Raw genomic sequence first — 14,462 nt, 5'->3', positions numbered from 1 at the left:
CTGGAGGTGACCTAGTTGGGGGCGGTTCCCCTCCGCGTTGACCACGTGGCCCAGGAAGTCGACCTCGGGGGCTCCAAGAGTGCATTTAGCTGGGTTGGCTGTCAGATGGTTTGTGGCCAACCGCTCCATCACCAAGGCCAGATGGCGGCAGTGGTCCTCCCAGGTGTCTGAGTACACTATGATGTTGTCCAGGTATGCTAGGGCGAACTGCCCGATGTAGCCCTCCAGCACACGGGTCATCATGCACTGGAAGGTGGACAGGGCGCACTTTAGGCCGAATGGCATGGCTCTGAACTGGAACCTCCGTCCGTCTGGCACCGTAAACGCCTTCTTCTCCCGGTCCCCGCATCGTATGGGCACTTGCCAGTAACCGGACTTCAGGTCCAAGGTGCTGAACACCTGGGCCCTTCCCAAGCCGGCTATGGCGGCCTCGACGCTAATCTGGGGGGGGGGGGGGCGGGGCGGAGCGCTGACTGTCACGGCATTTAACGGCCGGAAGTCCACACAGAATCGGCTTGTCCCGTCTTTCTTGTTGGCCAGCACAATGCACGCATTGTACCGGCTGTGGGACGGCTCGATGACTCCGTCGTGCAGCATCTCTTCCACCTGCTCCCGGATGATTCGCTGCTCGCGAAACCCGTAGCCACGAGGCGGGTCGAACACTGGTTCATCAGTCAGGGTGGGGATGCAATGTTCGGTGACGGTGGTCCCCCTCAAGGTTCCGTCCACGGCAAACACTTCGGGTCGGGCGGCGTGGACCTTGTTTACCTCAGCCTGGAAGGAGGGGGGGACGTAGTGGCGCACGTCCGCCAGGGTCAGCGCCGCGTCCTGTCGGGGGGGCATCTTCCCTAGAGCGTACACCACATACCTCTCGGCTCTTCCCAAGTTGAGGCGGGGGGGTTCTAGCTCCTCCAAGACCGCATCTTGCTGGACCAACCAGGAGAGTCCTAGCACCACCTCCTCACTTAAGTCTTGCACAACTACTGCGGACACACTACTATTTAATTCCTGTGTACTCACCATGATCTCAGCATGCCCCAGCATCCGTCCGGTGTGTGTGGTGGTATCCAGGCGCAGCACGCCGCTGCCCAGACGCAACGCGCCTGCGGGAAAGAATGCGGGGCGTACGAAAACGTCGCTCGCTCCCGTGTCGACGAGCGCGGCAGCTGGCCGGCCGTTGACCTCCACGGGGATGCGGAACAGGTTGTCCCGCGGGCGGCCCAGCTGTCCCAAGGTCGGGAGGGCGCGCACCCCGCCAGGCGCGGGGTTTATGGTCTGTGCGGGGGAGGGAGCTTTAATCCCGGTCCCCCAGGGGCCGTTTCCCGACTGGGCCCGGCTGGTGCGCTGTGGCGGAGGTGGTACCACGTGCGTCTCCTGGCGCGGCGTTGTGGCGGGTCGCGCCGCCTGGAATCACCGCGGGATCTCGCTGTGCCAGTGGCATTCGCCACGCGGGCATCCGAAGCGACACAGGGGGACTTGCTCCCGTGCTCCGGCATCCCGCGGTTTATCACCCCCCCGGGTGCTCGTGGTCGGGCCGCTTTTGCAGGCTCTCTGGAAGTTGCGTTCTGTCTCGCGTGCTTCCTGCATGTACTCAGCTACACCGCCGGTGTGGTAGCGAGGCAGAAAGGGCTGCAGCTCGTCCCTCACTAAGCCCGTGATGATGGGCAGTGCCCTGGACAGGGGGGTGCCGGGCGAGATGCGGCGAAACAATTGGAGTTTAGTGGCGATGAACGCCTCCACTGCCTCGCTGTCCTTCTGCCGAGCCCCATAGAAATTAGCGGAACACTCGACAAGGAGCGATCCTGTGTCGAACCGGTGTCGGAACGTGTCCGTGAACTCACCCCATGGCATGGCAAACCGGCCCCACATGCTCCACCAGCTCCGAGCGGTCCCTTGCAGCTGCTCGCTGACCTGCTCTGCCCACTCCGATTGGTGCGTCCGGCACCCGATCAGGTGCGCCTCGCACTGCGTCAGGAATTCCCTGGGTCCTCGTGCGGGGCTCCGGCGAACTCTGACAGAGTCGCTCTGCGGGGTGGCAGGGCTCGTGCCAGGTCTTCCAGGCCGGGCCACACGCACTTGGCCTCGGTGATGTCCAGCACGTACGTCACATGGCCAGGGTGCGAGCTCCAGTCGCTGGCGTGTGTGGTTGGAGGGGCGGTGATGGCCAGGGTGGTATGTCCCGGTAGGGGTGTAAGGTCCACCGGTGGTGTTCGCTCCTGTAATTCCGTCTCCGTGCTGTCGTGCTGCGGTTCTATGAGCGCTTCGACCTTGATTGCCAGCAAGTTGTAATCCGGTGCGCATTTACAAGTCTGTAGAGGGTTCGCTTTCCCCGTTACCAGATCCCTGCCCTGTGGCCAGTAGCAGACTCGACAGGTGTTCATCTTGAGTCTGTCTGCCATTGCGTCGCGCGGCGTGTCGGTTTTGACAGCTGCTAAGTCCGCGCACGTGGCTCTGTTTACAAACAGACTCCCGGCGTATGCCGAGGGGTGAGGGGGGTTGGCGCACGCGCTGTTTCGGGCCGCTGGCCGAGAGGCACCCGGACAGCCGCACAAAAGGGAGAGCCGAGACTGGCCTCTGCGAAGGGGGGATGCGGATAGCCGTGTGTAGCGGCGGCCGAGAGTGCCCGGATAGCCGCACAAAGCGGAGAGCGCGAGGATGTGAAGGGGGTTGGTGGTGTGCGGCCGAGGATGTTCGCTGAAGGCCCAAGGGGGAGGGGTTGGCGTGAAAGTGAAAGTTGGCAAGGGTCGGCGCGGGCGGTGACGCACTCTTCCGGGTGGTCCCTTGGTGCTGCTCATCTGTGCGCCAAATTCCACTGGGCATGTCCAAAATGGCTGTCTTCTGTCCCCTTTGTGTGATCTTGCTGCGTTTTTCGTGATTTTTTGGCTGTAGTTAGACCCAACGCAAGGGCGCCATATGCAGTCACCCGACCTCTATGAAACGCCCGGGGGGTACCTGACAGGCACTACGGGCGTCGCGATGCTCTTGCTGTCCGGAGGGGCGCCAGGCTAGCGGGTCGCTAGGCCGTTGTTGTTGGGTCGTGGGTACTCTGCCCCCGCTTGCTTCGCCAGGTACACGGCTTGAATGTAACCTGAATGGTTCTCCCTTGGTTGTGAAGGCCGCTCGGCCATGTGGAGGACGGGAGGTTACGGAAAATGATTGTATACGAGTTGGTGAGAATACATTTAATTTAGGGGTTTCACCGGGGGTCCACGTGGGTACATGGTACACTCTACAAGTCCGCTCCACAGTTCAGTCCCGCTACTAAACTTCTCACCACACTTGGCGACGTCTAGCCGTTACACAATTAACACGAAAAAAAACATAACACTACGCGACACTATTGGTTCCCGCGGAAGTCTCGCGGGACGTGGGTCGGTGCTCGCTGGAGACGGCCAGCGCCGAAAATTAACGGGTGCAGGGGGCGGGGGGTCAATGAGCAGGCTCCCAAGTTCGGCGAAACACTAAAGTGAGTGATACGATACGCAGCGCGGTATCACGATGATGACGGTCGGGATAGCCCCGGTTCTGGGAAATACGCGCCGAGTCGACGTGGGCAACGGTGAATTAACAAAAGGTTTTAAATTTAAAGATTTAGTATAGAATAAAAATAATCAATGAAAGAAACTTGAATGCTGCCCACGGACACACGTCTGTTCCCGGCGCGGAGTGGTTGGAGACTGCCGAACATGGCTGCCTCGCAAGGAAGAGAAAACTTTCTCTTCTTTGTGAGTCGGCGTCAAAAAACTTATATTAATTGAATTTATTCTATTACCATTTAAAACATGTTCCAGGTGCCCAATTAAAATGTAGCACCTGGTAATTGGGTGCTTAAGGCTTAACAATGGTTCTAATGTATTTAATTATTTAAATTGTGATATCAAGTTGGCGACTGTAAATTTACTAACATATTGTCCCACTGCGAATTGTTTTAGAGGGATTTCTCCTATTCTGACTTGATCATAGTCACGGGCAATTTAACTAAGGCCAGTGGCCACGGTGACTGTTAATGAGGTTTGTTTTCTGCCTCGTGCGTGGTTTACTCGCCCGGAGTGGCTACTACGCACTTATTACATGTCGGCTAATTAGTAATTTCGTACTAATTGATTTTCTTTTAATTGAATTATGGGTTCGAGTCTCCAGGGTTCCGTACCTTTAAATTTCATTATGTCCATTGGGGTCACGCCCGAGGCTCTCGCCTGACTTAATCCGGCTGGGCAAGGGGCGCGCTCCGAAAACGGGATACGATACTGGCGGTGCGGAGCATGGGCTTAACGGCCATGGTCGGTACGACGTCAACGTCTATTGGGGTCACGCCCGAGGCGCTCGCCTGACTCATTCCGGCTGGGCAAAGTTGCGCGCTCCGAAAACGGGATACGTTACTGGCGGTGCTGAGCACGGGCTTAACGGCCATGGTCGGTACGACGTCCAAATATTACGAAATTCTGAAGACGAAATAGACACTAAAATCATATATAACCATCCGGTGGCTACATCTACAGAATTACTTAGAAATTGGGTGAAGCCATTGTTTTTCAGTTCACGGTTTGTTCCGTGTTTGTTAGACGCCCAAAAAGTGACTTCAGCCTATGTTATAGCATGCTAACTCCTAATGATAAATATCTCCATGTTTAAGAAATACGAAGAAAAAAATGCTTTAGTTATAAAACAGATCAAGCAATAAAGTCACAAAATGAGAACGTTATAAATATAGTAAACGTTATTCATAAAAAAAAAGTTTTTGTTTTAATAAACAGCGTTCTGCTCACATTTTAAGGTACACAGACAAACGATTGCTTTTTTGGTAGGAATAAATTTACTGAGGTATTTATAATTTTGCAGCATCCGTTGCGCTTTACTGTAAGTATATTGGATCTATAAGCTATTCAACTACTCTTTACACTCTACGCTCTACTGTATGTTACTCCATGGAAATAAAACGTTCGGCGGCAGTCAGTTTTAAAAATTGAAAATAAAGAATAAATGGTATGTACTGAGTGGGCATACTAAAATATTTTATGATATTCATGTTCAATTCACTTTATTTGAAAACTGTTCATTTTGTAATTAAATTTTATAAACTTAATTTTAAATGTACATACAGTATTCGTTATTTACTAGTTAATACCGTTTTATATTATGAACAAGTATTAAATATCATACACTGAGAAGAGATTGCACTGAAGCTATCTCAAATATTTGCTGGTAATTATGATATGCAAGCTATTTTGTTTTAAACATTTTAGACAATTTGTTTCAATCTCAGTTTGTGTAAAGACAAAAAGACAATAGCCTAAACATTGCTTCATAAAGCTTGGTCTACCATGACAGCAGCAGCAGTTGTATAAGTTGTAAGTCTGTTTGCAGTCCTAGTACTTTGAATACCTACTGCATCTCTCAATAATATTGTCACGACAAGCCAATAACATTTGGTCAAGATTACAGGAACAGGGTGTCCACAATTAGTACTTTCGTACTAGATCTTGTACTTTTATAAGTTTTTTAGTGGTCTAGTACATTTACGCTCAGATCTAGTACTTTTTTTCTTCTTTAATATAAAAATATTACAGTAACTCCAATATGTTCTATTATTAAGCGTAGTTATTTGTAATAACAATGGAATTTATGTGTGTGTGATGTGATATTTAAGTTCAAGCATTCACTTCCTAAATGGTTAAAATCATAAAAAATTATAATTTAGTACTTTTTTTTTCTAATCTAGTACTTTTTCTCACCTAAGTTGGTATGAAATATTTTTTCCTTGTGAACATCCTGTATGGGAATCAAAATTACACGTAAGCTTGTTTCTTTGTTGTCACAGCAAGTGTTCAATATTGTTAGGCAAAGAATCCCTTAAAAGTACTCCCCCTGAACAATGTAGTCCTTACCTCAACACAATAATGATTCTTCCCTACATAAGCACAGCTTGTTCTCAACAATACACCTACACTTAAATTTTCCTGCTCTGTGATTTACCAATACAAAGAAATATTTTAAGAATATTGCATAATTGTGTACAGCCATTTTAATGAACAACAGTTTTGTGAAAATTTTTAGACAGAAAGGTTTAAAGCATATTTTTTGCAGCAAAATAAAACTTTACTGTAATATTAGCTCTTCAAGAATCTGAACTAAGACAACCAAAACTGACCAAATGTTTTAAGGCTGAATGTGCTCTTATGTTGAATAAACTAATAAAAATTGTTCTGAAATGTTAAAAATATTTTTTTTTGTCAAGTAAGTTGAACTACTATAATATGAATATGTAATTATCATTACAGTTAGATAATTTTTATGAAAAAACTGTGCCTTGCATTAAGTGATCAAAGTATGTAAAAAAATAAATAAATTCATACCATATAAACATAAGCAACTATGGGGCATGATTCAGTTGTGCAAAATACAAGAAAGAAAAAAACCACGAGAGTAAATATGCGGTTATTTTATACAGTACATAAAACTCTCATTAACGTACATCTTATATCTACAGGTAAAGAAATGGCTACAAGATGTAAAAGAAGAAAGAATTTTGTTACACCTGTACTGCCAGCAGTTTCTGACAAAGAGAATGTTAAAAGTAAGTCACCCTGTTCACCTTTTAAATTTTTATCATGTGTGAAATATGATGTAGGAACAGGTAAGTACACTATCCTTTGCCAAAGATGTTGGATCACTGCAGTTCACAGCTGTGCAGGAAGCAGTTAATTGCTAACTACCTTTTGCTATCTCTGAAAGAGTATTCAAGAGTTATAGTTGAAATATTGAACACTTTACAAACCACACAAGACACCATGCTCACTGTGTTTGCGATGATCGCTAAGCGAGTAAATATAGCCAGCTGCATCTCAGGTGCCACTGGCCACACCAAGCTGTGTTCGCTGTGTCTGCTATGTTGGCAATCTTGGAGACATTGCCGGGTGTTTGGTTCTCGGCTATTTTACTTAACGTCACCGACTTCGCACATGTGTAGATAATAAAAAACATTGGTTTTCACACTGAATTGTGCTATACTTCTGCTTTTGCTTTAAATTAGTATTATGTCAATGAAAAAGATCATTGAAAAAGTACAAAAATATATAGCCCTAAGTTTATGTAATAAATCTATAGAATACAGAAAGCAGGATATACTGAATAATACTTGGGATTTTATTTCAAGGGAGGTTTGCTATTGCTGTGTGTTTAAAAAATAATTATTGGTGTAAATTCCCATTGTTCTTAGTTTTCCTATTATTATGTTAACAATTAATCTTTAAAGAATTATATTGTTATGATATCATTCTTTACTTACCTCAAGCAAACTGCCAATCATTCTTCTGCTAAAATGCCTTTCCTGTAAGTTAGATTCTTCTTCTCAATTTTACTCTTGATGAGAAATAAAATGCTATCAAACTGAGTTGTATTTATTCTGAAATGATCCATAAATTTGTCTTCATCCTCATGCTACTGCTTCACCAAATGATGAAATTCTCCAAATACTTTCCTTGTTAAATTGACTTCATGAGTCATTCTTTTTTTTTTTTTTACATTTACATTCTGTGAGAGCCAGCAGAACATTATCATCGTCAGAATCATCACTCGAATCCCACTGCATGCGTCTCTCCAACATCGTGAACTAGGCTGACTCTGTCTGACCTCCTAGCAAAGCAAACATCGTGAACATAGCGTATATTTCTGTGTGGCCTTGGCTTAAGGGTTCCTTCACACTGGGCCACTGCGAGCCCACCAATAGAAACTCGCCACACTGTGGCACCGTAAAACCAAACAGAGCTATTCACACCGAGTGGTGCATTCATGCCAGCAGAGGCCAGAGGTTGTGCACACACCGGCACATTTTTAATCAAGTCACTTCCAGCAATATAGCTGTTTCTTTGAGTGATGGCGCAATCAAGTTCCCACACCGAAAGGATTATTCTAGAAGCGCAGAAGGGAATCACGATCTGGGACACGCCTGCAAAGGAGTACTCAAGAGTTAAAAAATAAGTGTTGGTTAGATATCGTTATGTCATTGCTCAACAAAGGATCGTATAAATACAATATATTCTGTTTTTATGGCACATCTTTCGTTGTAGAAACCACAGTATGCACTTGCTTCCTCCAAACCTATTTCTTTACCAGCATTTGGTAAAACGGCGGAGTGGTACATTAGCAGTAGCTCAATACAATTCTTGTGCATTTTGAGTGGCCCAGTGTAAAGGAGCCTAAATAAGTTATAGGCTTGGAATATTTACAAATTTATTTTATAGTTTAAAACAACTTTTAATGAAAGAAAAATTTAACACATTAATTAAAGTATTTAAGTTAACATAATATACCCTAACAACTAAATATAAAATTTTGGCCTCGGGAGGGGTTATTGCCCCACCCTCCTGGATCCACGCTTGATTGGTATCCAATATAAATAGATCACCTGTCAACTGTCAAAAAATTTATTTTTCTAATAGTTGTCTATTAGAGGATCTATGTTGAGATATAAGTACTTAAAATCTGCCAAAAATATAAAATGGCCTTCGGCAGAAATATTTTAAACTATTAGATGCTTATCTTTATGAACTGCTATAAGCAAATTTTGTGTGTCCAAACTTTACTAACTATATTTTTATTTTATCTTGCAACAGCACATATACCGTTTTGTTCATGTACAGTACATCAGTACTTATTCAAACTACCCTTAAACTTGGTACCGTTAACAGAAAAATACATTTCCTGTTGCAGGAAAAATTACTGCTGCAAGCTCACCGCAGAAGCAAAAAAAATTACGACTGGCCAAAAGAAGCCCACAAAAACCGTTGGCCATAGAAGGCGGTTCTATCGGTAATATTGTTAACTTATTCCAAACTCCCCTCATGCCAAATAAACTTAAGAGAGTGTTTGTGAAAGCTGATGAAGAACATTCTAATGAAAGAACAATAATTAAAGCCAAAGCTACACATTCACAAGCAGACGAAACTGACATACTGACTAAACGTGTTGAAGAATGTAGTTCAGCAATTTTAACTGAAACAAGGTTAGAAACTTCTGCTGAAAATACAGCAATTGCTTCTTCACGTTCCATACAGTCCATGGGTACACTGAAAAATGAACCATCAGAATATGGTGAAATAACTTGCAAATATGAAACGAAGAAAGTAATTGAGGAAAATGCTAAAGTCTTAACAGGTCCACAAAATGTTGACACAGAGCAAACAGATAAACAATTTTTGGAGCTAGTTACTGAGGCTCCAACCTCAAATGAGGAAGTAACTTGTGATGCAAAAAAGATACTTAAACGGGAACATCTTAGTACAGAGCCACCTGTTTGTGTCTTAACAGAGCAAAACATGGAAGACCGTGGTGACATAACCTGCATCTCACATGAAAAGATGAAAGTAATGGAGGAAAGCGGTAAAGCATTAATAGGACTGCAAAAATTTGATAACACTGAAAAAACAGAAAAATTTTTTTTGAAGTCAGCTGCTGAGGCTCCAACCTCAAACGAGGAAGTAACTCATGCTACAAATAAGACCATCAATGAAGAAGAACTGGAAAATGTTAGCACAGAACCATCAGTTTATGTTGGACAAGTCTTAAATGAGTATGATACAAAAGACTGTGACGAAAGCAGTATACAAGAAACTTCAACACTGAAAACTGATACTGATACTTGTCCAGACAGAAGCAATATCCTGCATCACTCACAAAATGAAATAAGTGAAGACAGAGAACTGGAACAGAAGTCAGTTTCACCGAAAACAATGATCCAGGCATTACCGGTTCAAGAAAATTGCTTGGTTATGAAAGAAGAACATAATGCAAAAAATGAAACCTGTTCTGATGAAAAAGTAAATGCTGCAACAGAAAGTTATATCAAAATGCCGAAAACAATTAGTAACCTAAAAGAACACATGGTGAAAAATATAGGTGTATTGGAGAGTTTCCTAACACAAGCACATGAAAGTAGCACCAAGGAAGAACCTTCTGATGGTGAGTGCTCTGACATCATTGGGAATTCTCAAGACGAGAGTACGAACCCTGTTTTACAACTTACCATGATCAGCAATTCAAGGGCACAGGAAGATCAAGACATGTTCAAAGCTTGTACACAGCAAACATCATCAAGTGAGCTGCGTTGTTCACAAAACACACGATCGATTCCATCAGATAAATCAAAACAAGAAGGAAGCGTTGATGGAAGTGTATCAGCTGAAGCTGAAATCAAAGGTGAAAAAATTAACCATGCTTTTGAAGATGAAAATTTTGATCACCTTTTCCTAAAGCAAGGATTTGATACACATGACAAACCATCACAAGATTGCAATCAAAGCAACAAAAATAAACTAATTCCAGATAAACAAGAATACGAAAAACAACAAAATGAAAATCAACCAGAGAATGACAAACTTGAACCAGAAAGTTTTTCCAAAGAAGCAGAAATAATAATTGAAGCTGAAATCAAAGGTGAAAAACTGAAGTGTGCCTTTGAAAATGAAAATTTTGATAACCTCCTACTAAAGCAAGAATTTGACACACATGAAAAATCAACACAGGATGGCATTCAAAGTAATAAAAGTAAATTAATTCTAGATGAACAAGAAGATGTAAAACAACAAAATAAAAATCAACCAGAGAATGAAAAACTGGAAGAAAGTTCTTCCAAAGAAGCAGGAAAAATATGTGTTACACTTAAAAATCAATCCCAAAGTAAAAACCAACCTAAATCAGAAATCTGCTCTCAAAAATCTGCTGTCAAACAGAACCCTATCCCGGAATCAATTGCTTCAACTTCTGTGCAGATTGCGAACCTTGACGACGAGTTGGAAATAAGTACCTCGCAGTTGCTGGAGCTAGAAACTGAATTCGGCAACGGGGCAAGATTGCAACACGACAGCCATCCCCAGCAGAGCCTCAACGAACCAACAGAACGGCAGTCACTGCTTCCCCGACAGCTGCGCATGCCTACCGTGGACTGGACACAGAGGGCAGAACACAATCGCCAGAGACTTCAGTCCATCATACAGGACATCTGCAAGCTGAAGTAAGTTCCTTCTTGCACGCTTATCTGTTGTACATGGAAGAAAAAGAGTTGAACACAGAATCATTTACAGCTTTTATTTGAAAGAAGGTTAAGGATGGTCATTCCGTTCCCGGTCAATATTTTATATTTACATGTAACTCATAAACATGTACACATTTTGAATGGCTTAACGTTCACAAAATGAAAAAAAAATATATATACATTGCATACATTTTGCTTAATTAGTTGCCAAAGTCACATTTTTTATATTTTCGGAGTTTAACAAATAAGTATATTTCTATGGTTCACAGAACTGAAACATTTTAGGTTTAAGGCAGCACTAACGGATTACTTAATGAAATTTTTTTCAATTACTTTCATAAAAATTCTCAAATTTGTAAGGATTTTGATGTCAAAATGAAATAAAAGAACTTAACATCGTTAAATAAATTAGACTTCAAATGGGATGCATCCCTTTAACTTCTGTTTTAAAGGAAATTTAAATCCCTCCCTTCTTTATGTCAGGCTGTAAACTATGTAGGGAACAGCTTACTTCAGAATTAATTATATAAGTACAAGCAAATCAAAACTATGACCCCAGTCACAACAGTAAACTGTACCATAGATGTTACATCCATTTATGAGTTACGAAAATTCTTGAATTTCACATGCATTTAACATTATAACTGGCGTAAATACCAATTCTTGTTGAATGGTAGAGAAAAAAAAAGAATGAAAAATGGAATGTACCTCCAACCTAGTGACTTATTTATTGTCGCCCCCACAGCTGACAGGCAGCTGAGAATCACACTGCACAAGCTATTCACTTATTCCCTAGAATGCACTCACTACACAATAGTTATTCCTTCAGAAACCAGTCTGAGTGTGTAATGGCTAAATGTAATTTAATTCCCAATGATTTCAGTGCGCTGCTTATGCGTGCTCGCAGAATGATGTGGAAGCAATAGCCACCAACAGAATTGTGACGACTTGAGACCAAGCAAGACGAAAGAATGTTACAATTTGCAACTTTACCATGTAGCGACAAATATCTGGTTTGTAGACAGCAAACAGGAGCTGTGAATATAATTTTATTGTATTCTATAATATCAACAACTTTAGGAGGTGTTGAAAATTTTCAAATATATTTTCCTGTTTTAAGTTATATTACCTAAAGAAACATAATATTTTGCCAACTTAAACATAGGTTGACTTCTATTTGTTCCACTTTTTTTTAAGAGTATTTAATCAACATTACATACTTTCACAATGCATTTTTTCAGCAAAATTCCAGAAGTAGAAAATTGAGTTAATACTGAGCTATTTGTAATATATAGTTTGTAAGAATATGTAACTTAAAAATAAATTAATATTTCTGTATACTATTTAAAAATATTTATTTTTAAGAATTCCACTTATTAAGTATTTTTACCTATAATAATAATGGTCTTCATTTCTTATTAAGTGTAATGGGTTTGCTTTTATTTTTAAAATTATTTTTAATAATTTAACATCTAAACATCTTACAATTTACTTAGTTAAATTACCCATGTGGGAAACGACTGACAGAAGGTCTAAATATGTGTGTATTATCAAAATGGCAATTTTTTTATTCAAAAACCACCAGTCAAACCAGAGACTGTTCTTAGCTTGTGGGCTACTCTGTTACCTGGATCCAGACTATTTATATATTATTAAGTACACTCATTGAGCACTACTTAATAAATCTGGCCTGGGGCCCCGAAAGATATTAACGCATTGGTCAAACCAGGTTCTCTTAAGGGGTCATACGCCTAATTAACGATAAACTTTCTTTTGTGAATATTATGACTTTAGAAAAATTCTTACGGGAATTAAATACACTGTTACTCATACAGGTGCCTAACACATGGTACCGAGCACTTACCTAGTTGCGGACACAATCACTAACTTGACTCATGCGGACGTGATGCAAGGGTGCTTTCCGCCAGCGGGGACCGGTATTGGTAAAAGAACTTAATAAGAAATTATATTATTTTAAATACTATACAGAAATATTAATAAGTATAAAAAAACATTGCTGTAACCTAGCACTATAACTATACTTGTAATAAATATGAATATAGCTTTGTTATAGTGGTAGACAGTGTCAATCCAAGATTATGTCTTTAGTACTTAAAACTTATTTTTAAAAATCCTATCACCCAATACTATAAAAAAGAGTGCTGACCTTATAATTTTGAACATAACTAGTACTATAAGTTTAAACTTGGCGCCAGTCACAAGATGGCGGCCTTCAGCAGACAATACAGTCATTTATGATGTCTATGGTTATTTTGAATTTACTGCCAATAATAAAGATTGCCATACAGCAGACAAATGTAATATAAAAAGATGGCTGACTTTTGAAATTTTAACATAACTAGTACTATAATTTTGGCATCACCTTTAATATTTTTGAATGTGCACTAGTATAAAAAAATGGCTGCCTATAGCAGCCAATTAAATTTTTTTGTTTAAATTTGGCGGCACTTTAAAAAAATAGATGACGCTCCCTAGCAACTGACTTTTTTTAAATTAGGAGCCAATGACTATAAAAAATAATGGCGGTCTACAGCATACAATATTTTATCAATTAGATGCCAGTAAAAAAAAATAAAGATGGTGGATTTTAGAATTTTAAACATAACTTAACTAGTAACATAACTTGGCACCCCTTTGGGTGTACCACCACCAACTGAAACAAGTATTCATTATTTAATTCTTCCTCCCTCAACAGGTGCTCTGGTCTAGTGGCTAGCATTACTGCCTACTAATTTGAGTCTTGGGGTTCGGGTGCGGTCGCCACAATAAATTATTCTTAAAACTAAAAAATAATACCACAATAGCGCTCCCAAGATGACCGCCGTCTGTGATGACAGCAGCAAATGACAAGTACGACACCCCCCTCCCCTCCCGACACACCCTGCCACCTGTTGCTCTATGGAGCAACCGTTCGCTATGTTCACGTTTGGTAGCCCAGACCGTCCCGGCTACCATACTTAAATTTAAAAAAAACAAAGTAACCAAAATTTGTGTGTGCACAGTTTGCATGATCCTATCTTGAGCCGTCTTGATTTTTAAATTTCCCTTTTCGACCGTTGTAAATGATCATGAACTAACAATATACGTGCAGGCAATCTTCACGTGTCGTATCACCATATTATGTTTGCATGAAGCCAAAAATATTGTTTCCTTATGCTATTTCCAATGATTGTAACTGCAACGATTCACGACATACACTACAGTCACGTATCCGCAAGATGTGCACGTATTGCTGCATCAATCTTTGATTTATGGAAATTTTCCCGTGTTTGGTCTGTGAAAAGCACAGCTCAGAGAATTGGTGTATTGAAGTGCTTCTTATATATTCCTCCAGCCTGGCACAAGTTTTTCTGCAAGCTAGTTTTAACAGAGGACGCGGAGCTGAGAAGTATGAATAACTTGCTGAGGGGTA

The 14,462-nt window shown here is 41.8% G+C and overlaps 1 protein-coding gene across 3 annotated transcripts; it reads left to right on the top strand.

Moving 5' to 3' along the window:
* Positions 1-4,915: 4,915 nt before the first annotated feature.
* LOC134531756 (uncharacterized) lies at positions 4,916-13,119 on the top strand. 3 transcript variants are annotated; one of them, XM_063367644.1, is made up of 4 exons: positions 4,916-4,983; positions 6,488-6,574; positions 8,710-11,008; positions 11,913-13,119. In XM_063367644.1, the coding sequence occupies exons 2-4, from the start codon at positions 6,496-6,498 to the stop codon at positions 11,953-11,955; spliced, it is 2,421 nt and encodes an 806-aa protein (XP_063223714.1). In that variant the 5' UTR covers positions 4,916-4,983; positions 6,488-6,495; the 3' UTR covers positions 11,956-13,119. The 3 variants fall into 3 exon arrangements, with proteins under 3 accessions (XP_063223714.1, XP_063223704.1, XP_063223724.1); XM_063367634.1 differs by having other exon boundaries at positions 4,966-5,202; XM_063367654.1 differs by lacking the exons at positions 4,916-4,983; positions 6,488-6,574 and having other exon boundaries at positions 8,709-11,008.
* Positions 13,120-14,462: the final 1,343 nt, after the last annotated feature.

Source organism: Bacillus rossius, chromosome 1 (genome assembly GCF_032445375.1).
Source record: "Bacillus rossius redtenbacheri isolate Brsri chromosome 1, Brsri_v3, whole genome shotgun sequence".
Classification (NCBI taxonomy): Eukaryota; Metazoa; Arthropoda; class Insecta; order Phasmatodea; family Bacillidae; genus Bacillus; species Bacillus rossius.
Note: the sequence above shows the minus strand (reverse complement) of the source record. Positions and strands in the feature narration are given on the sequence as shown.